Consider the following 21,791-nt stretch of genomic DNA (forward strand, 5'->3'; position numbering starts at 1 on the left):
GGGACCTAGAATAGATTGCAGAAATGAAGACTTGACCCTTTCAACAGAGAGATGCAGGTCTGTGACCCACACTGCAACTCCACAGAGGTGAAATTAATTTAGCCTGAAGAAGTGATGCAATCAGAGAAAAGAGACTGGAAATCTTCTGCCCTGCTTTATAGTAAGACAGACCATCTGGGTCCATCTAGCCCAGTATCATCTACTCTGACTGGCAGCAGTACTCCAAAATCTCTTAGGCAGGGATCCTTCCACACCCTGTTAGCTGAAATCCTTGAACTGAAGATGCCAGGGAATGAATCTGGGACCTTCTGTTTTCAAAACACACAGAACAGCCCTGCAGATGAGGATTTGCTATAGGCACCTGCTGCCAAGGCCCACGCCCCAATCAGGGGCCCACTGCCAATCCCTGCAGTCCCCTGTCCATGATTCTACTTTTCCTTGCTTTTGCTACCTATTTGCCAGTCCTTCCCAAGTGAGTGAGCCATGAGAAGAGCAAGGAGGAGGAGGAGGAGGAGGAATCCCTGCTTCATGCCTTGTTCCCCTTCCGCAAGAGAGGTACAGATTGGACCCATAGGGAGAGGCAAGTGAATGGGCAGTGTCAACAGTGGCAAGGAGGAATTGTAGAAGTGGACTAGAGGTCATCTAGTCCAACCCCCTTTTCAGAGCAGGATCTGCAATGTAGGAAGCAACTACAGCATCCTTGATAGATGGCCATTCAATCCTCCAACAAAAGGAGGAGCCCAACCACCTCCCAAGGCAGTCTGTTCCACTGTCAAACAGTTCTTACCATTAAGAAGTATAATGTTTAGTTGAAATCTGCCTCCCTGTAATTTCCACCCATTTGGTTCTAGTACTGCCCTCTGGAGCAACAGATCTACAGTCTACTCCCATCTTCTGCTGGACAACCTTTTAGATATTTGAAGGCCATTATTATATCTCCCATATCATATGTCCCATCAGGGCATAGGCATGCTCAGTTGGGAGTGGGGGTTGTTCACTGAGAGCAACTTGCCTAAGAGCTGCCCCCCCAAAACATCTGGAAACAACCCTAGCAAAGCATATGTTCTATCACTGAACTTTGCCTCCTTCCCTATCATCAATATAAGGATACATCAGAGAGGCACTTATTTGCACTCCATTTGCCATACTGAGAAAGACCTGTATGCAAGACCCCCTTGCCGGCAGTAGCCAATTTAAATGCTCTACTCATCACAGCAAAGGGATAATTTGCCATGAGAAAAAAAATGTCCTGTTGTGTGTTTGCCACCCACTCAACCTATATTGGTAGCCTGCGGGGACAGACAAAATTGCATGTTCTGCTCACAGTATTCACCATAAGCATGTGCCTGCTGTGAGCACAATTGAGCATAGGAACTACAAACAAGGCAGTTGCGTACATGAACTTATTGAAATGCTCTGCTGGGAACTGAGCAACCACATCACAGATTATGGCAATTTATAGTAATCCAGACAGACAGCACCCACCTCTCTGAAACATTGTGAGAATATTCAGTTGAGGTTGAACCACTAACATCTGGGCTGTCTTTGCCCCAGATCAGTTGTTCTCAAACTTTTCCCCCCATAGACCTCTTGAAATTTGCTGAACGTCTTGGCAGACCACGTAATGATTTTCCTGCAGGTTGTAACATTTGTAATGAGCTGTGCTAGATGTTGTGTGATTTTTAATTATATTTGTATTGCTTCTTTTTTTATATTGTGTTTTATTGACAATAGGGCCCCACTCATACAGCGGGTTACGTTCCGGACCCCCGCTGTAAAGCAAAAACCGCTGTAAAGCGGAACCCATTGAATAGAATGGCGTGCGATGCCCAAAAACTGCCATAAAAGTGGAACAAGCGCCATATGAGTGGAGCTTTAGTCTAATTGCGTCTAACTGAGACCGCTGTAAAGCAAATCGCTGTAAAGCGGGGCCCTACTGTATTAAAATTTGAATTGCGTAGGATTCCACAGAATTCAAATTGAAATACAATAAAAAGCAAAAATAATACAATCAAAAATCAGTATGACTGTTTAACGCAGACACACCATGGAGCACCCAAAAAGAAGCTCATAGAAAGCTAGTGATCTCTGGATCACAATTTAGGAACTCCTGCCCTAGATGCAATATTAAAAGGCACCTCTCTACTTGCCAATTCCTGGATCCCTCTTCAGCTTTCCCTCAGAGAACGCCAGCCCTCCTCACCTCCTCCCTCTGCCTCCTTTCCATCTCTCTTTAAACAAAACAAGGGACTGACAAGAGAGAAAGCCAGCCAGACTGCTATAAAACAAGGTAAATCGAAAGGTAACCAAGTCTTGGCCCCTTTGATGAGTTAGCAGCACAAACGGCCATTGTGAGGTCACGGAGGTTGAAGGTTCCACCATTACAGCAGCAGGCAGAGGTGCCAAGGCAGGCAGGTAAACAGGCAAGGAGAGGATCCTGGGCCATGTGCATCTGTATCCATGCATAGCCCCCATGCCTACAGCACCAGGAGGCAGGGGATGAAGGCAGTGGAGCCTGGAGGTCTGGCATATCAGCTCCTGGGGAGCTGGTTACAAGCCATCCGGTAAGTTAGAATGCCAGAACTCAGAGACAACCAGTGATCCTGGTGGGCACTAGATTTAGGACAGCCAAAGAAACTACTTCACCAGTTGTGTCATTACTTTCTGGAACTCAGTCCCACAAGATGTGGTGGCGGCTGGTGGTCACCATCTTAAATGGCTTTGAAAGGGAATAAGAAATATACATGGAGAATAAGGCTTTGGCATAAGAACGTAAAAAGAGCCCTGCTGGATCAGGTCTAGTCCAGCATCCTCACTCTGGCCAACCAGATGCCCATGGGAAGCCTGTAAACAGATAGCCATGATGGCTAAGTGGCGTCACCATCTTCAGAGGCAATATGCCTCCAACCACCAGTTACTGGGGGGGGGGAGTAAGTAACAGAGGAAAGCTATTCCTGTCATGCCCTGACTATAGGCTTCCCCAAAGCATCTGGTTGGTTAATGAGGGAAACAGGATAGTGGATTAGATATTGATCTTTGATCCAATCTAGCAAGGCTCTTCTTATGTTTCTGTGTTGTCAGGAATTTGTGGAGACATCAAAACTTGTTCTCTCTACTTTCTCTCATGAACCGCTACTCCACACCATGCATTTAAAGCACATGGCTTCCCTAAAGAATCATGGAAACTGTATTTTACCCCTCACAGAACTACAGTTCTCAACACCCTTAACAAGCTACAGTTCCACAGATTCTTTAGGGGAAGCCATGCGCTTTAAAGGTATGGCGTGGATGTGGTCCAGTCCCTTAATAGCTTCTGCATTGTTCCTCATCCCTGTCCGTAATGTTGTGGATAATTTTAAAGAGAAATATATCACTATCACAGCTGATTAATCAGAAGTAGATGTAATCAATATATACAGCAACAACTGTTAAGGTAAAATATCACAAATAAATAACCGATACAAAAACAGCTTATAAACTGAAATACCTAAACACGTGACCAAACGCATTTCGACATGGTCTTCTTCAGCGGTCAACTAATGTATGAACAACTACTACATAGTTCAACATTAAATATGACAATTCGGGATCGACTTGAAGGCAGTCCATTTCCATTTTCAATTCAAGGTGCAGCTCCTACAGAGATAAAAAATGTAGTATTTACATACTGGAAATATAATATTGATCCAAATAAATAGTCTAGATATTCCTTACATACACTTGCCCTGTAAATCTACAGAGCTATAGTCTGGTAATTTCCTGAATGTTACCCCACAATGTGTAGACAGTAGAGTTGTTCTCAAACTCTGTGGACATAACAGGACTATCCCTTCAGTTAGAACCTAATATAAAAAGTAAATATGTAAACAAAAATCCGATATGCTCAACATTCAATTTAATTAAAAAAAGAAGTAAAAATACATTGGTATGACAAACATACCTAACTCATGTACTCAATAAAATTAGTTGCTTCTTAATACTGCACCAATACAGTAGGGCCCCACTCATATGGCGGGTTAGGTTCCAGACGCCTGCCTAAAAGCAAAACCCACCAAAAAGCAGAACTACTTCAATAAAATGGTACCCGACGCCCGAAAAATGCCATAAAAGTGGAACAAGCGCTGTATGAGTGGGGCCTTACTCTAATTTTAGCCGCCATATTAGAGGAACGCCGAAAAGCGGGGCCCTACTGTATTAAAACATCCCGTAGTTCTACTTGATTCCAAAATTCCTTATGTGTAAGAACACAGCTGTTGCTTTTTAGTAAGTCTAACAGCTGCCTTTGTATTTAAGAAAAAAACCTTTAAAGAGATGTCCAACACATCAATCAAAGGCAGCATTGCTGCATGTAACCAAACTCCTAGTGAAAATACAATGGCCAACCTATAAACATCATATAGCCTTATAGGCCTACACACTGATTCTACGTTTATTCATAATAACTTCTAATGTATCACCATCCAATTAACAGCTTCATTAAGGCCTGTCGGTGTTTTTGTGTTGAGAATATAAACCCAAAAAAGTTCTCTTTGCTATATAGTTGATACCCTTGAGCTTGTATCTTCTCCAGGCAGCAAAATTTTAAATCTTGCAAATTATGTCCACATTCCACAAAGTGTTGAACCAAGGGGGCTTGCATTTTCTAGTCCTGATGCAGCCCTTGGGCTCACATATTCTAATTTTAATAGCGCTAGTAGTCATCCCAATATATATATATATATATATATATATTTACAAGGAGAAATAATAGTATAGACAACCCCTTTTGATTGCAATTTTTCTGGTTCCCAGTTCTTCTTTTCACTTTTTAGCTTGTTGGGACACAACTCTTGGTTTGTTTTAGTTTCCTCATCCCTGTCCCCCATCAAAGCTAACCTAATTTTATGCCCTGCAGAGAAACCATCACAATCCTATTGCAGTTTGCAGAGCAGCAGACCCAGTGGTTACTTCAACAAGTTTCCAGTAATCGTCTCCTGCAGACCCTGTTTCCATGTCTGGGATCCTTTACAAGGTCAGAGCTTTTACAAGGAACAAACTGCATGGTGATATGGGGGAAAGAATGTGATTATATTAATGGTGCTCATTTGGTAGGAGGGGACACTCAACAACTCTGGGGCACCTTTGATACAGTTCTAGGAATGTCAGTGTTATTTTTCAAAAAATAATTGTCTAATCCTTGGGGAGGCAGAGAAAAATTGGAATGCATTTTAGTCAAAAATGCAAAAGAGCACCAAATAAGGAGTCAAGTAAAAAAGGTTTGCAACTTCATGGCCGTTTCCTAGCTTTATATGAAGCTACGTGATGATTCAAAGTCCATAAAATAAATATAGAAAGAAATCTCAAACAATCAAATTTGGTTGCAAATCTTCGATTTCTACATTCTCTCTCTCTCTGTATAACAAATTTCCTCTTGTGGATGCAGTTTGATTGATGGGCTTTAGGAAGAAAAAGAAAGTTGCCAAAACTTAACACTCAACATTATTGTTTTAGAAAATATTTTTAAAACCACAACATTTCAAGTCTGGAGAATGGGGTAGCCAAGTTTCAAATATCTTAGGATGAACATAGCTGTAGTATGAAACTAAGGGACCGCAGAATGCCTCTGGGAGTAATTTCTAAAAATAATTCTGTCATGTTCTACTGTTTTGTGTGTGTTTTTTGTCTCATGGGGCCACCGTAGAATGAACGCTGAGCTCACAGCAAACCACAGAAAGGACCAAGGAGGAATAGCAGACAGTAGCCAGGAGAATCCCAGTAAGAACCAGTGGGATGAAGATGGCACAGCATTTCCTTCCCACTCTGGAAGAGAGAACACATCACTACCTTCTGAATCAATCTACACCTTATTTGACAAAGATGGGCGGCTGGATGTCTTCCGCATGCGCAAAATGGTCTATGAAAGAGGTAGCAACACAATCTACGTGGCGGAGATGACCATGAGAGCAGTGAAGCCTGCTTTTGCCATCCTTTGTGGTGAACCTTTTTCAGCCCAAGGACAGCATTCCCTTGCAAGCAACCTTTTGGGGGGCCACATGCCAGTGGTGGGCATGGGCAGGGCATCATTTCTGCCTTAGCTTTGTACATTTCTGCCTTAGCTACAGTCCAGCCCTGCAAAAACTAGACATTTATACACTCACGTGCATTTCAATCCAAGCAAGCATGAAGCATTCTAGCCAGGCAAAAGCACCACAGAAGGGGGCGCAGCAGGGCAAGGTAGAGGTGTGGCCTGGGGGAGGGCATGGCTTGGACAGGGTCCTGCGGGCCAGATGGAGAGGCCTGGAGAGCCGCATTCAGACCCTGACCCCAAGGTTCCCCCACCCTGCTTTAGTCCTCTACTAGGCACATGGGACCACACCTAAAAGTTGGGCTGATTGTCACAAGTGCAAGCAGGGAATTGCCCAGGCGTGGGAGGGGCAAGGTGGGGGGCAGCTATTATTCCAGTGCTGACCAGAGATCTCATCAGTGCTGGCCTGATTTCCACAACTGTGGGGGACAGAGCATTCCAGTGCTCTTTTCCCCCTAGCCTACAGCAGCACAGTTTGGTAATTTTAGACTCTAAGCCAGGGGCTCCCAAGCTGTGGCCTTTTAGGTTCATTCAGGTGGTCCGTGGCATGTCTGCATTAAATATTCATGTTGGTTTGCAGGTCTATCTTTGTTGCTACTTTTATTTATGATATCGTATTTTTATTACAGAACGCAAATTGCAATACATTAAAATAGAATATGAGAAATAAAAGAAGCTATCAAAAGACAATTAAAAATCATACAATATCAAGCACAGTGCATTACGATTGCTACAAGAGGCAGGAAAAAATCATTAAATGGTCTATCAAAACCCTCAGCAATTTCTAAAGGGATCTGTGGGGGGAACAAAGTTTGTGAACCGCTGCTCTAGACTAAACGCTCTTGCGGGAGAAGGAAGCTTTTCAGATGGTAAATGTGTATTACTTCTCGTGCTCCAAATGGGGTAAGCCTTGCTGCATTTGAGGGCTCATTCCGCTGACGTTATTGGGGATAGATGTGAGATTCCTTCCTTATTTCAGGCACGCATGCCAGTGAGAGAAAGATCACCTGGAAGTTTCTCTTTGGCGTGTATCCTGAGAAATCCACAACCGAAGAGAGAAAGGAGCAGGACCGGCAAATGTCTTCCCAATATCGGTGGATGAAGCGCTCGTGGAAACAGCGCCTCCCTTGGGCTGCCAAAATGAGAGTAAAGTCCGACTGTAAGTGCCCCCTACAACTCTCCCACTGGGTGGAGCAACAGGGCCCCGCCTCTTAAAGGGGCCACACTTGGGAAATAATGAGGTGTTTATTCCTCTCTTACTCCTATAGTGGAGCTTTCCTTGGCGATCCAGAGGCATGAAGAACAATGGAGGGAAGCTGAAGCAGCCATTCCGCCTACAGATATCTATACTGAGGTCAGATATGAAGCAGAAATTGGCTTTCTTGAAATGAACGATACTTTATGACTCTGGGGCAGGTAGGACAATTAACTAGCGAGATAGGCTTCATCTAACTTCTAAACTCAAACTCAGCAACGCTTAATCCCCAGATCTGTTTTTAGTGTATGGCATAGTCCTGAGAAGACTTATTTTTAAAAAGTCAGACTTTGAGCATGTGCAGAGTGCCTGTTTTCTTACCACTTAGTGACATATGGAATTAGAGGCTTCCATATCAGAGGGCATCTTTTCCAAGCGGTGCTGAGCAACACTACCTTTCCCCATCCCCTTTTCTTTTTAAAAGAAATTGTGATGACTTGGAAATCAATTCCCTCTTAACTTCCAGTGAAGGGCAGTGTAAAATAAAAACGCCTTGTGCATTCAGAGGTCCAGAGAGGTCCAGGCCATTTTTAGCTTTTGAGGCCGCTAGCCTTAATAAAAATAAAACATGACGATGGACGAAAACAAAATAAAGCACCAAAAAAAATGAATGGTTTGCTTATATAAGGTGATATGAGAGAACATGTTTGTCATGGTCTAATCTTGTGCCATCAGGACAGATATATATTTTATTAACGTTGAAAATGGAAATGGACTGCCTTCAAGTCGATCCATGAACATTTTAAATAATATGACAAAAACTATATTAGTTAACAAAAAATGGTCTTTTACCAAATCACATCTCTTATTTGCTTAAATTTCCAGCCCTCAGCTGAAAAAGCAGTTGCGAAGCTTATGAAATGCCCATAATTAACAAGTGTCTAAATTTGAGGCCGCCTTTGAGCTTGAAGTCTAAGCTAAATGGCCCTCCTGCCCCCCAACTGGCCCTGGCCAGCATGTCAGGGAAACGACCTGCCCCAAACGTCCCAAACATGTTAATCTTATATGTACAAAAAGTATTCTATGTGGGGAAAGCATTGAAGCTCTTTCTTGCCATCTGAAATGGTGATACCCAGCAACAGATACATCTTCATGTGAAGTTCCCACTCATCTGTTTTAGCTCTTAGGACCAAACAAGCTAAGTTATCGTAAGATCCATGGTTGGATGTCCCACAGGTTCGGTTTTTGAAAGTTAAAGCAGCTGTGGGGGGAGGTGAATCAGACCAGGACCCTGAGAGAAGTGTAGAATGGTTTTTTACCCTTTCCACTCCGTATGGTTTCCCCATAGGAAAAAATAGTGGTGATGGGGATTTAAGTCAGGAAAACAACACCAGCAAAAGGAATTAAGCCTCACTTTATCCCAGAGCTGAGACCCAATCCAGCCCCCACCCCGACTGTGTTTAACTTCTAAGGAAACTGCAGAGAAATCCAAGCAGGGGTAATTTTATCTAGATTTCTCCAGTTTTAAAATGTTCATAGAGTATAGGTCTGTCAATGGATAATAACCATGATGGGAAATAGAATATCCATTTTCAGAGGCAGTTCGCTGAGTTCTGGATGCTGGGAACAAACCCAGGGGAGATCCATCAGCTTCATGACAAGCATGAGAAAGTTTTCAGAATTATTTACTGGCCGCTTCTGGAGACAGAATGCTAGACCAGATTGGCTCATAGTCTGATCCAGCACATGATGATTCTGTTCCCAGCCACGGAGTAATGTTAAGGCCACACAAGATACACTTGCAAGCACCAGTATACCAACCTTCCTTAATGTTTCCCACACTAACATTCATGCAATTCTGTCTTTTGCCAGCATAGCCTGCCCTTCCAGCAGATTAACATGCAAGAGTTCCAAAAGGCACTGCAAGACATTGATGCTGATGTACCCCAAACAGACCGACACCGGACCTTCTTTCAGTGAGAACTCCCCCCCCTTCCCGCCCAAGGAAAACAAAAAGTTGCTGAAACAAAAAGTTGTGACATCCAGCAAATGTTGCAAATTCAGGTTCTGAGAATTCATGTGGGGATTTCCCGATTCATGTGCAGACCTGCACAAGTTGTGACTGTGCCTGACCCCCCCTGTTGTGTAGGTTTGAAATTAAATATTGGAATGTCCCACAAATTATGCAAAAATATGGACAAATCTGCCTTCTTCAGGAAAAGGAGCCCAGAATATTTCTTCCTGAGAATATTTGGTTTATAACAGCTGACAAATTTCACATAAATGACCACTCCTGGCATGAAACTCAGATCGTATTACCAAGCCGAGAGCATTTGCCAAAAGCTGGGATTCACCCACAACCTGAGAAAATCACTCAAAACTAAAGCCTTAATGCCAGGATAGATGTGATATAGGAGATCCATGATCGTATATCCTGTTACTCATTTAGTTTAGCTCCAATTTTGCTCAGAACCAGGATTCTGGGGGAAGGAGTGTTGAATTTCCCTGCTCCTGGGATGTTTTCCTGGTATAAATCTACCCTGACACTGCTCTTAACACCAGTGGGGGTTTTAGATCAGAAAAACCGTGCAGGGCAAAGGGTTAAGCATTCCCTAACCCAGTACCACTTCTCCAATCAAATTAGAACCCCCTCACAGAGAGAGGGACAGAGAGATCACTACTTTGAAGTTTAATCATAACAATAGCAATAATTATAAGTACCAGTAGTAATTTAAGATGAGTAAGAGGTGACATGACAGAAGTGTGTAAGATTGTGCATAGCATGGAGAAAGTGGATAGAGAAAAGTTTTTCTCCTTCTCTCATAACACTAGAACTCCTGGCCATCCAATGAAGCTGAATGCTGGAAGATTCAGGACAGACAAAAGAAAGTACTTCTTCATGCAGCACATAGTTGAAATTATGGAATTGGCTCTCACAAGAGGCAATGATGGCCACCAACTTTAAAAGAGGATTAGACAAATACATGGAGGATAAGGCTATCAGTGGCTACTAGCTGTGATGGCTGCCTTCATTGTTGGAAGCAGTATGCTTCTGAATACCAGTTGCAGGAAACCGCAGGAGGGGACACTGCTCTTATGTTTAGGTCCTGCTTGCAGGTTTCTCATTGGGGCACCTGGCTGGCCACTGTGAGAACAGGATGCTGAACTAGATGGGCCATTGGCCTGATCCAGCAGTAGTAGAAATCTGAAATGGTCACATCTGCTTTGGCCGTGAAATAATTGGGTTTAGGGCTCTTCCCATGCAGAAGCTGCTTATGTACACAAATCTCTTTACAGTACCTACTCTCAGATTCCTCCCTGTCTCCCATTATCACACATCCAACCCAGCATGTACCTCCTTCTCTGGTCTCAAATACCTTTTTCCTTCACTCCTTTATTTGAGTCACCAACCCTGCAAACTTACTTCATTTGTATACTAGTTATAACATAGCTTTTCCCCCAAAGAATCCTGGGAGTTGTGGTCTGGTTAATGTTAAGAATTTTCTCTTAAAGATCCCTATTGTGGGTGTCCCTGTCCACCCAAAGACATCATCCAGGTTTCCTTGGAGAGCAGGAATACCTGTTAAATCAGTCATTGAGCACAGTGTAGATACCTATTTGAATTTGTTCTAGGGCTCTGCCTGGGAACATGCAAAGGAATAACAGAGAAAAGAGTCCCTTTGAGTATGTGCCAAGTGCCTTTCCCTTGTCAGTGAATAATCCCAGCTAGCCTGAATGTATCTGAGCACAAGGAACAGGTGTCTCAAAGCAACCCCAAACCCATGTGTCTCTCTTCTCAGAACTGAATCAGGATACACTCATTACCAGGACCGCCACCATAATACCCAGTGTGTCACTTCTCTCTCTCTCTCTTTCCCTCTCCCTCTCCCTCTCCAGACGTGAAGGACTAGTGAACCTGCTTTACCTCCGCGACATTCTCATCACGTATGTGGCCTTCCATCAAGGTGAGGAACCCACTGTACTGTACCCACTTTCAGGAATCTCATTTGATGGCTTCAGTTTTGTGTCTGCCAGTTTCCCTGCTCCATTCACCTCCACCCCTCTTATCCATTCCTGACAATTTACAGTTCAGCCATTCATCGTGTATATAGCGTGTTTAGTTTGCCGAGTCCTTTTCAATCCAAACTGTTTCTCAAGGAGGCATAGGGCTTTTCTCAAAGTGGGTTAGGAGCGGAACAGACCGTTCCCTCAGGAGGCACCTGCTAACACATCCCTGCCAGAAGCGTAACCTGTACAAGTCAGAGGCGTACATTTTTGCGCTAGAAGGAGCGTGCAAAACTATCTAAATCCATCTCTCCAATAAATCTTTCTAAAGCTGGGTGGGGAGAAATAGTGCAATGACAGTTGTAGAAAGTAGGGACCAAAGAGTTCCACATCTGCTAGGAACTAAAATGTTCTGCGTTGTTGTTTAAGGGGAAATCACTTCTAGGGAAGGCTGCCACAGGACTTTTTTTTTTAATGTTTTCTACACCAGTTGTGCAGGACTGAAGTAAGGCACCTTTGTGTCATACTCCAACTTCTGTGTGTATCCTTTTATAAAATTTGCAGCAATAAATGTGACAGTCACATCAGTGGTGGTGGCTGGTGCCCATTGGGTGGGTGAAAGGTAGGAAGACCAGCAGGCTGTGGAGGCAGAGGCAATGGCAGGCAATTCTAGTCCCCTCCCTCCCCGGGTTCTGCAAGGGGTTACAGTAAGACAAAACAGGAGGAAGCTGACAGACAGCCGCCCCCAGTTGTTGAGTAGGAAGGCAGGGAGGTGGGGGCTGGGTGAAGGCAAACCGAGGTTGGCAGGGCAGTGCCTCATTTGCACTAATGGAACAGCCTCCACTGAATATGCAACATACCAATACAGCCTTCCCACCACCAATTCTGTTGCCCCTGTGGGCTAGGTCATTCTTTGTGTATCTCCAACTGACTTGGGCTGTGGGCACACTAGTCGCTTGAAAAGTAGCCAGAATGGCTTTTCTGCCTGTGTTTTCAAGCTACTGCCCTCAGCGGCCACACTTCCCTTCTCCATTGCTGACTTCAGATCTTTCAGGACCATTCACAGTGAAGCGGTGGGCCAATCACTGTCTGTCTGAGCCTGCTGCAAAGTATTTCCATTGGCCACACCTGGAGGGGTAATGGGTTGACCCACCAATCAGTTGCGAAATCTGGCTGAAGCTGAATTTAAAAAAACACAACCACACGAGCTGATCCAACCAGGTTTTAGAATAAAAAGAGGAGTTTGACTAGCACCCCCGTTTTCAGAAAACAGAGCAGAGACGCACTGGAACCAGCACAACAGTAAGTGTGTATTTAGGACATCCATGTTTCAAGTCCCTGTCCTTAGTAAATCACTATTCCTACTTTGTCCTTTATTCTGAGATTTGAGGAATGTTTTTTAAAAAGTGAGTAGGGTTCAATCTTTCACCTACGTCTTTAGAACTTTGTAGCACAATCTTATGCGTGTCTACTCAGAAGTAAGTCCAGTTGAGTTCAATGGGACTTTTAGACAAATGTGTACAGGATTGCAGCCTAAACCTCTGACTGTGGGGCAGATACATCTTCAGTTGAGTGCATGCATACACATTAATGCACATGCATGAATACCCAGTCAGCATATGCATGACACAGCCTGCCATTTTACATGCAATTACTGGCAAGGTGAATTTTGACCTATTAAGTCTGCAGTTCTATGTACACTTACCTGAAACTTACTTTAGGGCTTAGTTCTCAGTAAATATGGATAGGGATTGTTGTAACTATAACAACACGTTTAAGGGGAAATTTCTAATTTTTCCAGTATATTTTTAACCAAAGAATACTGTTATGCACACTCCAATCTCTGAGCAGTGAGAGATTTCAGGGGTGCCAGTACATACCTGTGTTTGGTTTCGTAGGAATGAAGGTCACTGGAGTCGGGAGTATCTTTGTGAAAAATGGTTTTATTTCTGCAGATGTACAGGCTGAACATAAGATGAAAGGGTCACAGCATAAACACTCCAATAGATCTTGCTCTCCCTACTCCCCCCCCCCCCAGAGCTTTGGATTTAGCACAGAGAGGAAGTCAGGCTTCTGTGTCTTCCTAGCTCCAGATGAGACTGGCTCTAGTCTATTGTTCTCTTCGACCTGCCTATGACATCACCTCCAGCCAGGGGAAGAGGAGAGGCCTACCCCCCTTTAGGCCCCTTCTGGAAGCATCTCCAGCTAGTAGTTTCTGTGGCAACCAGTTACCTGTATTCTTTAGTCATGCAAAGAGATACTTAATAGACAGCTAGAGCTAAGAAACTTGTTTGACCACTTTAACAGCCTCTTTTTCTATAGAATTCCCATCTTCCAGATACAAAGGTTGTACAAAAGTTAGATTTCTGCATTGAGCAGGGGGTTGGACTTGATGGCCTTATAGACCCCTTCCAACTCTACTGTTCTATGATTCTATGAAAACCACAGGCCTGGAGAACACCCAAAGATGATATCCAGACCATCTCTACAATCCTATAACACTTTCAAAGCAGTACAGGGATAGGCAGGCCCTCGCAGAGTAAATGGATGCAGGAAAGCCATCAGTAATGGGCAATAGTGGGGATGGGCTCAGATAGTGGATCGGATTCATACTACACAAGCATATTCCTATTTTCATCTATGAAGTGCTGGCAGGTAATGGTCTTAATTCAGGATTCTGTGATTCTATTATTTATGTGTTTGTTTGTTCATTGAATGTATATCCCACCCTTCCTGCTGAAGGAGTCCAGGACGGCAAACATAAGCAAAACAATTTAACAAGAAAAAGAAAATCCTGCTGAAAATAGTTGAAAACATTCAAAAACACAATTACAATTAAAAACATTTTAAAACACAGTTAAAAGATTATAAAAACACACTTAAAAATATTCTTTCCTCAATGATCTTCAGCTTGCCAGAAACAGTCCCCCTTCAGCCATCAAAAGCCTGAGTAAACAGGAATGCCTTCAGATTCCTTCTGAAGGTCATTACTGATGGTCACAGACGCACCTCACTGGGGAGGGCATTCAACAAATGTGGAGCCACCACTGAAAAAGCCCTGTCCCAGGTTAGCGCCAACTGAGCCGTGCTCATTGGCAGCACCATCAACAAGACCTCACCTGCCGATCATAAGGTCCAAGGTGATTGATCCTGGGAAAGGCGCTCTTTTAGATACTAGGATCCCAACCCATTGAGGGCTTTATATGTTAGTATTTACATCTTGAATCAGGCTCAGTAGCTCACTGGGAAGTCTGGAGTATTATATTTTGAGCAATTGCCACTCCATTTATAGAATGTCACTTTGCGCCTCTCATGTTTTTGCCCTAAATGGCTGGACATTGTGCTGGCAGTTTGGGATGCCTATAGCACTTTCCCCCTCCTCCTGGTTTCTTACCTCTTCTGCAGATATCGGATACTGCCAGGGCATGAATGACTTTGCCAGCCGCTTTTTGGAGACTCTGGACAATGAGACTGAGGCCTTCTGGTGCTTCGTGGGCTACATGCGACGCTCAGCATGGAGCTTCACCACCATGGGGGTTCGCCGCAAGACACGTGAGAGACAGAAAGGGGGGGGGAGAGACAAAAAGGTACGGGTGAAGACAGATGTAACATTTGCAGAGCAGCAGGTGCCAGTTTGTAAGCTCCTCCTCACAGTATTTGATGCAAACATACCTTATCCTCACCATGTTTAAGCACTAGAATGGAAAAGACTGTTCTGAAAATTTGCAGTAACAAAGTGAATTGTGGAAATGTGATGTCACTCCTTCAATTCTCAGAGCAGTTTTGCCCCTTTTATTTTAAGCCCTTTTCAAAATAAGACAAAGGGTGAACATATCAATAGATAAGTGTACATGTGGTGCAGGGGAAGAGGCCAAACTGGTGGCTGACCCAGAGTTCACTTTGCTAGAATGCACATCTATCATGCGAATTGCAAAATTAAAAAGAAACCTTACTGTCAGTGTAAGCAAAGAACCTGAATGTGGCTTTTCTTTAAAAAAATGTAACTGTCTTTAGCCAGAGAGAGAGAAATACGGGAGTGGATAGTGACTACACAGCAGGAGGCAAAGTTAGAAGAGAGGAGATGTATTGTCTCCTGGATTGTGGACTGTGTGCATTAGGCCTTGGTAGAAGAGAAGTTATCTACAGGGAGAGCTGTGCGCAATTAAAAAAGAAAAAGAACATCCTGTGCCAAGAAAAGCTAAATTATGCAACCTGCATAAAGCCAAATTGTATACATTTGCTAAATGTATATACTTTATAACTACTGGAAAGTCCTAAGGAACCTCCACTGGCCTTGGACATTTTAGTAGGCATTGCCCACATGCAGTCTTTCATGTGAAATTTTAATTTTGCTTCCAGGTGAGCATGCCTTTTTTGACATGCAGGCAATCTTTGCAAATCAGGGTCACATGATCTTTGTCATCACCTATGCCAGTTTTGCCCCTCCCCACAGCTATTTATATTTTGGTGTGCAGCTGGACACCAAATGTGGAGTTGGGATTTTTTGTGTGTGCCGTTGGGAAACAGTTGGAAAACTGCAGATAGTGCGCAGTTTGAAAAATGGGGGAGGGGGAATGAGACACAGACACGTGTTTATTAAGCACTGTTGTTCACCGCCCAGAGAGCTAATGCTAGTCGGGCGGTATATAAATCTAATTAAATAAATAAATAAATAAATAAAATGACAGGCAATGTCAGGGACAGGATGTACACAAATTATAAAAGGGTAGAATGCACTTAGTTTCCATACTTAAAACAAACTGCCAAAACCATATTAATACACCTTCTTCCTTTGGGCCAGAACCTTCTCTTCTTCACCTTCATCTCTGAGCAGGGAATGCTTCACTGCATCCTTGCAATTATCCTTAAAGCAGGTGTGGGGAATCTTTGGTGCTCCAGACGTTGCTGAACTACAATTCTCATCATCCCTGGCCATTAGCCATGCTTCCTGGGGTTCATGGGAGTTGTAGTTCATCAGCATCTGGAAGGCCAAAGATTCCCCACACCTGCCTTAAAGTGCTTCTTGTGTGTGCATGCTATTAGTTATGAACTGAGGCTGATTCATAAATGAATTGTCGCTATACAGTAGATAAGAACTACTGACTCCTGTGGAGAAACTGATATAAGGAGTAAAGCACATTTTTTGCTTGTTTGCCTTTTTCTTTTCTTTTTTTAGTGTGGGATGTCTGATAGGGAATTTCTGCAATTGGACAGATCTGCTTTAAAAAACTCTCTGCCCCAGAGAGACGTTTGTTCAGGGCAGAGATGTTGTTCAGGGCAGAGATGACATTGGGATATAGAGTTGAATGGGTATGCAATGGAAGGCATCCTCTCTCCTGTCTGTACAGAAATCTGTGAGGAGCTTCTGAAACATGTGGACCCAGAACTGTACGATCACATAGAGAGTGTGTCCAAGGAAAAGCTGCTGTTTTGCCTCAGGTAAAAATCAATCTCTCTCTCCCCATGCTGAACCCTGGACAAGGCAGAGGAAGGGGGACACTGCAGCGCCCACCCGTAGAAGAGACCCGGATACAACCTGGCCCTCTCAGTCAATTTACAGAGAGGTGACCAAATTCTGCACCAAGAAGAGCTTCATTTTGTGACCCGTATAAATCATACAAATTCAGCACATCTTAAATAACTGATTATGCAAGACAAACGTTTTGCATCATCAGCATCTATGTCTCCGAAAAGACCTCTTAAAAGATGCTGCTTTATTTTGTTTGTGTGTTTGTGTGCAATTCTGTTTTGCAAATTTGATCTTGTTTCTCTCCAAACATAGGCCTTTCAGCCTTACTGTCCATTAGTCTAACCTACATTTCTTAATTTCTTAAAAAGAAAGTAGCAATCAGTCCTGTTGGAAAAGCATATACCCTTCATGTAGAAACTGTGCCGGCTACTGTAGGGGTGGGGGAGAGACCAGCTCTGATTACCAGGTGGTGAAAGAAATACATTGTGTGCATACTCAAAGACATCTCATGTTATGCAGGGCACAGCATTCAAAGAGTGCCAGGGCTGAGCCCTCAATGAGTTATCTCTGTCAGTTTTAACCCAGGCGAAAGAAGCACCTACAAATGAGCTAGAGGGGTCTGTAAAGAAGTGTGCTTGCGTCCGTGTTTGGTGACAGGCTGGGACAATCAGCTTTCCTTATCAGTTCTCTCTTACACCCCTTGTGCATCCTATGCCAGGTGGCTACTGCTACTTTTCCAGAAGGACTTAGACCACCCAGATGCTGTGAGGGTCCTAGAGATCAGTGCCTTGGAATCTGAGAAAATGAATTTTGGAGCCTGGATATGGCTGACTCGGAGGGAAGGTGAGCACTGTGCTCTTTTGGAAGAAGGTCCTTTGAATTACAGCAGTGGCATAAGTCAGCAGCAAGGGCTGGGAGCAAAGACTCTGAGCGTGGCCGAGAGGCTGTAGGTGGCAGTTGTAGGTGTGGCTGGGAAGAGATTTAGCTACGCTAGACAGCAGCTAGAGCTGAAATGAAGAATTCCTTTCATTTTTCCTAACTTAAGATTGTTTGCCAAAACTCATTTTATATCCTTAATTTGGTTTCCCCTACCTGAGGACTGAAATGGTACAGTCCATTCTGCCCCATGAGGGTTCTACCACCTCAATCCACTGCTGCATATTTAGACCAGGCCAGAAAGGGTTTAAGAGAAAGAAAAGATGTCTGCAGGCAGGGTAGGCCCAACTTCGAGGCAGGGAAGTACAGTTAAAGGGCCACAAATTGCCAATTAGTTAATTAACATAGAATTCATTATTTGTGCCGCCCTGGGCTCCTACTGGGAGGAAGAGTGGGATATAAATCTAATATATATTTATAGGAGTGGTTTCTAAACTGCCAACTAATTCAAAAAATACCATGGTGATGTAAAATATTTACTACTATGAATACTACAATTTTGCCACCATTAGGATTTTCTGCCTTATGTTGTCTTGGATTATATTGCCTTTGGCAAGTGGGAAACATCCCTTATGGCAATTTCAGTGGTGAAATTGGAAAATGTTCAGAATGGGAGTCAGATTCTAAGATCTTTACTGAACTTTGAATTTGGCTGATATTTTGCTTCAGCTCTAACGGGAGAACAGAAAGTTTCCGATTTCCTCAGAGGGTGCCCAGGAAAAGTCTCCTTACCCATCCTTGCTCCACAACGCAACCCTATTCCCCACCCTGCCTCCTGGTCTCCCATCACTGCTTTCCCCTGGTGCCTCACTTCCAGACACCTCCCTGAACTAATCTGGGACCACAATCCAAAAGAAGGCTTGAGGGGTGGACAAATAAATATACTGTTCTCTGCCCATAGGTGAGGAAGCACTACCAGCGCCTTTCACATCTGTAGATCGGGAGGAGATCACGTTTGAAGTGCTGCTTTGCATTGCTGTCCTGATCCAGAACCGGAAGAAGCTACTACAATACCAGGATGTCAATGACTTTTTCCTGTTTGCACAGAGGTAAGCAATGTAGCTCACAAAGGTGGGCTACCCAGCTTGTTGATTTCCCCCCTCTAGAACCAACACTCCGGACAAAAAAATCCTAAGTGTCCCAAAAGCTCTGGGGATGCATTTTGTACTAGGTGAGTGCAAGAATAAATTTTATAGCACTTTTCTGGGAATTCAGGGCTCTGCACCTACATTATTGCAGCAACCTGTAAATATTACAGGTTTCAGTGTAAACCAACCCTTTAAGGTAGGTCAGTATTTATTATCCCCCCTGCTGCAGATACAGGGCTTGAGGCCAAGAGATAGCAGTTTGTCTAAAGCCATCAAGGGAATTAAAGTTGGTGCGGAGGGGAGGAGAGCTCAGTGGTAGAGCACACGCTTTGGGGTGCCAGGGTCAGTCTGTGACATCTCCAGTTAAAAGGATTAGGTGAGAAGTGATGGGTGGGGCTAGGTGAGAGTGGACCTCACCTGAGTCAGAGCAGACAACAATAGGCAGGATGGACAAATAGTCTGACATGGGCAGCTTCCTATGTTCCTGTGATCTTGCAGCTCACACCAGCTGGACAATAAGTTTGGACATTGTGTGTCCAAATTCTTTCACATGTCCAGGCAGCACTGGCAGACTTCATGTTTGCAGCAATTTGGCTCCTTCAGTGCCCTGTCCCAGGAACAAAACAGTTGGCCCTATACACTGATTCAGTTGTGACGGACAATGTGGTTCCTGCTGGGGAGAGAGAGAGAGAGAGGGCAGAGAGAACACCATCTAATCAAGGTTTAGAACCTTTGAGTCCCATTGATTGATTTCTATGGGGCCTGCATAGAAACCAATGGGACTTTAAAATATTTCACATGCTCGTAATGAAAAGGGAAAACTTATTCAGTATGTAGCCACAGTAGATACAGTAGGACATGAATACCATCGTGGGTGGGGTGTTTCCAGCTGCCCCACCACCCTCTGCCTATCGAGGCCTTGTAAGAAGTGGCTGAAGGAGTGGGACTATGAATAACATCATGCAAAGTCGAAATTGTTTAATTTCCTTTTATTTTTGCTATATTGCTAAGTAGTGTAATGTTGCTTGCTAATCGATGCAATGTTGTTATATTTATAGTGTTGAAAAGGGTTTTGTGTTTGCTGTGATATTTGTTATGTTACTGTTTCATTGCTGCTTTATTATTTTTGTCATAAAATTGTTTTGTAATTATTGTTTACTTTGTAAGCCGCTTTGAGCACAATTTTGTGGAAAGGCAGCATACAAATGAAAAGGATGATGATGATGATGAAAACTAGGGGGTTGTGCCAAAGGCTTCACAGGAAAGGTGGGTTTTGAGGAGGGATTTTAACAGAGCTTGGAAAAGTTACTTTTTTAAACTACAACTCCCATCAGCCCCAGCTAGCATGGCCGCTGGATTGGGCTGATGGGAGATGTAGTTCAAAAAAAATAACTTTTCCAAGCTCTGGATTTTAAGTAAGCAAGTCAGAGAGCTATGTTGGTGGCTCATAGCCATGACAATTGGCAATGCAACCTCCATTTGGACAAACAGTACACTTCTTTCCAGAGGGGTAGCCCACATTGCAACAAAAATAGCAGAGTCTTGTGGCATCAAGAGTAACATAAGTGTTCATGGACCAGAATCTGCTTCATCAAAGTGGACTAATGCCTTAATAAATGTGTGAGCATACCACAGTCTGGACTATCAGATGATGAAGACTAAACAAAGAGGGTGGGTAGATCTTTCTTAGGGTTACTATCTCTTACTCAGGACACCAGATGTTGCTTTTAAAAACTCCAGTTGATGCAAAGAAAAAGCAGTTACTGCTTCTGTATCCTATTCCTTCCTGGGTCTTGTCAGCTTGGCACCCCACCACCACTTCCTCACCTGCTGAGCAGCAGACCTGGAAATCTTCTAGACCACCCAGGTAAAGGACAGAGACAATAGGAATAAATGGGCCATTTCTCCCACTTCAACTGGAGATGTGAAGGGCAATGCCGGATGTCCAGGGCAGACGCTGGCAACTCTGATGTTTTTCACACAGATGCCCTGTTTTGGAACTTTCTTGCTACTTTATCTGCTTAGCCTTTAAAACATAAGAACATAAGCAGAACCTGGCTGCATCAGATCAAAGATCCATCTAGGGAAGGGAAGGGGTTCTGAACCTGTGGTCCATGGGGGTCCATGGATGGGCTTCAGGGGATCTGTGAACTGGGTGCAAAAAACCCAATTACTGGTGCAATAAAATTAATTGTATCTATTTAAGAACCACTGGTGTAGGGTAGCACCTTGTTTCCATCAGGCTCCAGCCAAATGCTTCATTGCCAAATAACAGAGTGCTTAGCTAAATGGGTCATCATTCTGACCCAAGATTCTTATGCTCCAAAGAGAGCACCCAAATGTGGTTCCCAGCAAATGATGTGATATGAGATTGCTTTCAAATGGGGTAGACCTGGGCTGATGGTGATTTTACTAATCTTGCCATAGGTTGCAGGGCAGACTTCAGCTGAACACGCTGCATGGAGAGGAGCGCCCATAATGAGTGACATCAAGAAAACAGGAATCTACAGATGACTACAAACAATGCCCTCGTGGGCAGGAATGTGCTTGACTGCTCCCTGCAGGAAGAAATGAGGTCACAGCCTCTTTGGGAACTAATCTCCAATGAAGCTATAAGCAGTATCAACCTAGCATTCTGGCATGGCCTCTTTATTTGTTTTTTTTCAATTAATTTTTATTCAAATTTTCAAAACCAAAACAATACAAAAAGAAAAAACACAAATCAATAACTAATACAATAAAAAAAGAAAAAAATATATATAAAAATATTGACTTCCAATTTGTCATAGTTCAGCTATAAATCTATAATATATAACAAGCCTGTCTCTTAATAGATTATAAAATCACCTTCCTCCAGCGGTTATCTTAATTGGTTTTAAATCTCATTAACATCATATCATTTTATTCTTCCACAAAAAGTCAAAGAGAAGTTTCCAATCCTTGAGATATATGTCCATCAATTTTTTTTCTAGATAAACATGTCAGTTAATCCAACTGATCAAGTCTACTAAGTCCAGTAATTTCAAATCGCTC

General features: G+C 43.4%; 1 protein-coding gene across 1 annotated transcript; it reads left to right on the forward strand.

Annotated features, from left to right (window-relative positions):
- The first annotated feature begins 2,499 nt into the window (after nucleotides 1–2,499).
- LOC133382078 (uncharacterized) lies at nucleotides 2,500–21,436 on the forward strand. Its single transcript, XM_061621734.1, has 12 exons — nucleotides 2,500–2,564; nucleotides 4,895–5,011; nucleotides 5,681–5,904; nucleotides 7,044–7,223; nucleotides 7,333–7,418; nucleotides 9,132–9,235; nucleotides 11,157–11,224; nucleotides 14,670–14,816; nucleotides 16,613–16,703; nucleotides 17,453–17,577; nucleotides 18,572–18,719; nucleotides 21,186–21,436. The coding sequence occupies exons 1-12, from the start codon at nucleotides 2,500–2,502 to the stop codon at nucleotides 21,235–21,237; spliced, it is 1,407 nt and encodes a 468-aa protein (XP_061477718.1). The 3' UTR covers nucleotides 21,238–21,436.
- Nucleotides 21,437–21,791: the final 355 nt, after the last annotated feature.

Source organism: Rhineura floridana, chromosome 3, assembly GCF_030035675.1.
Source record: "Rhineura floridana isolate rRhiFlo1 chromosome 3, rRhiFlo1.hap2, whole genome shotgun sequence".
In the NCBI taxonomy this organism is placed as follows: domain Eukaryota; kingdom Metazoa; phylum Chordata; class Lepidosauria; order Squamata; family Rhineuridae; genus Rhineura; species Rhineura floridana.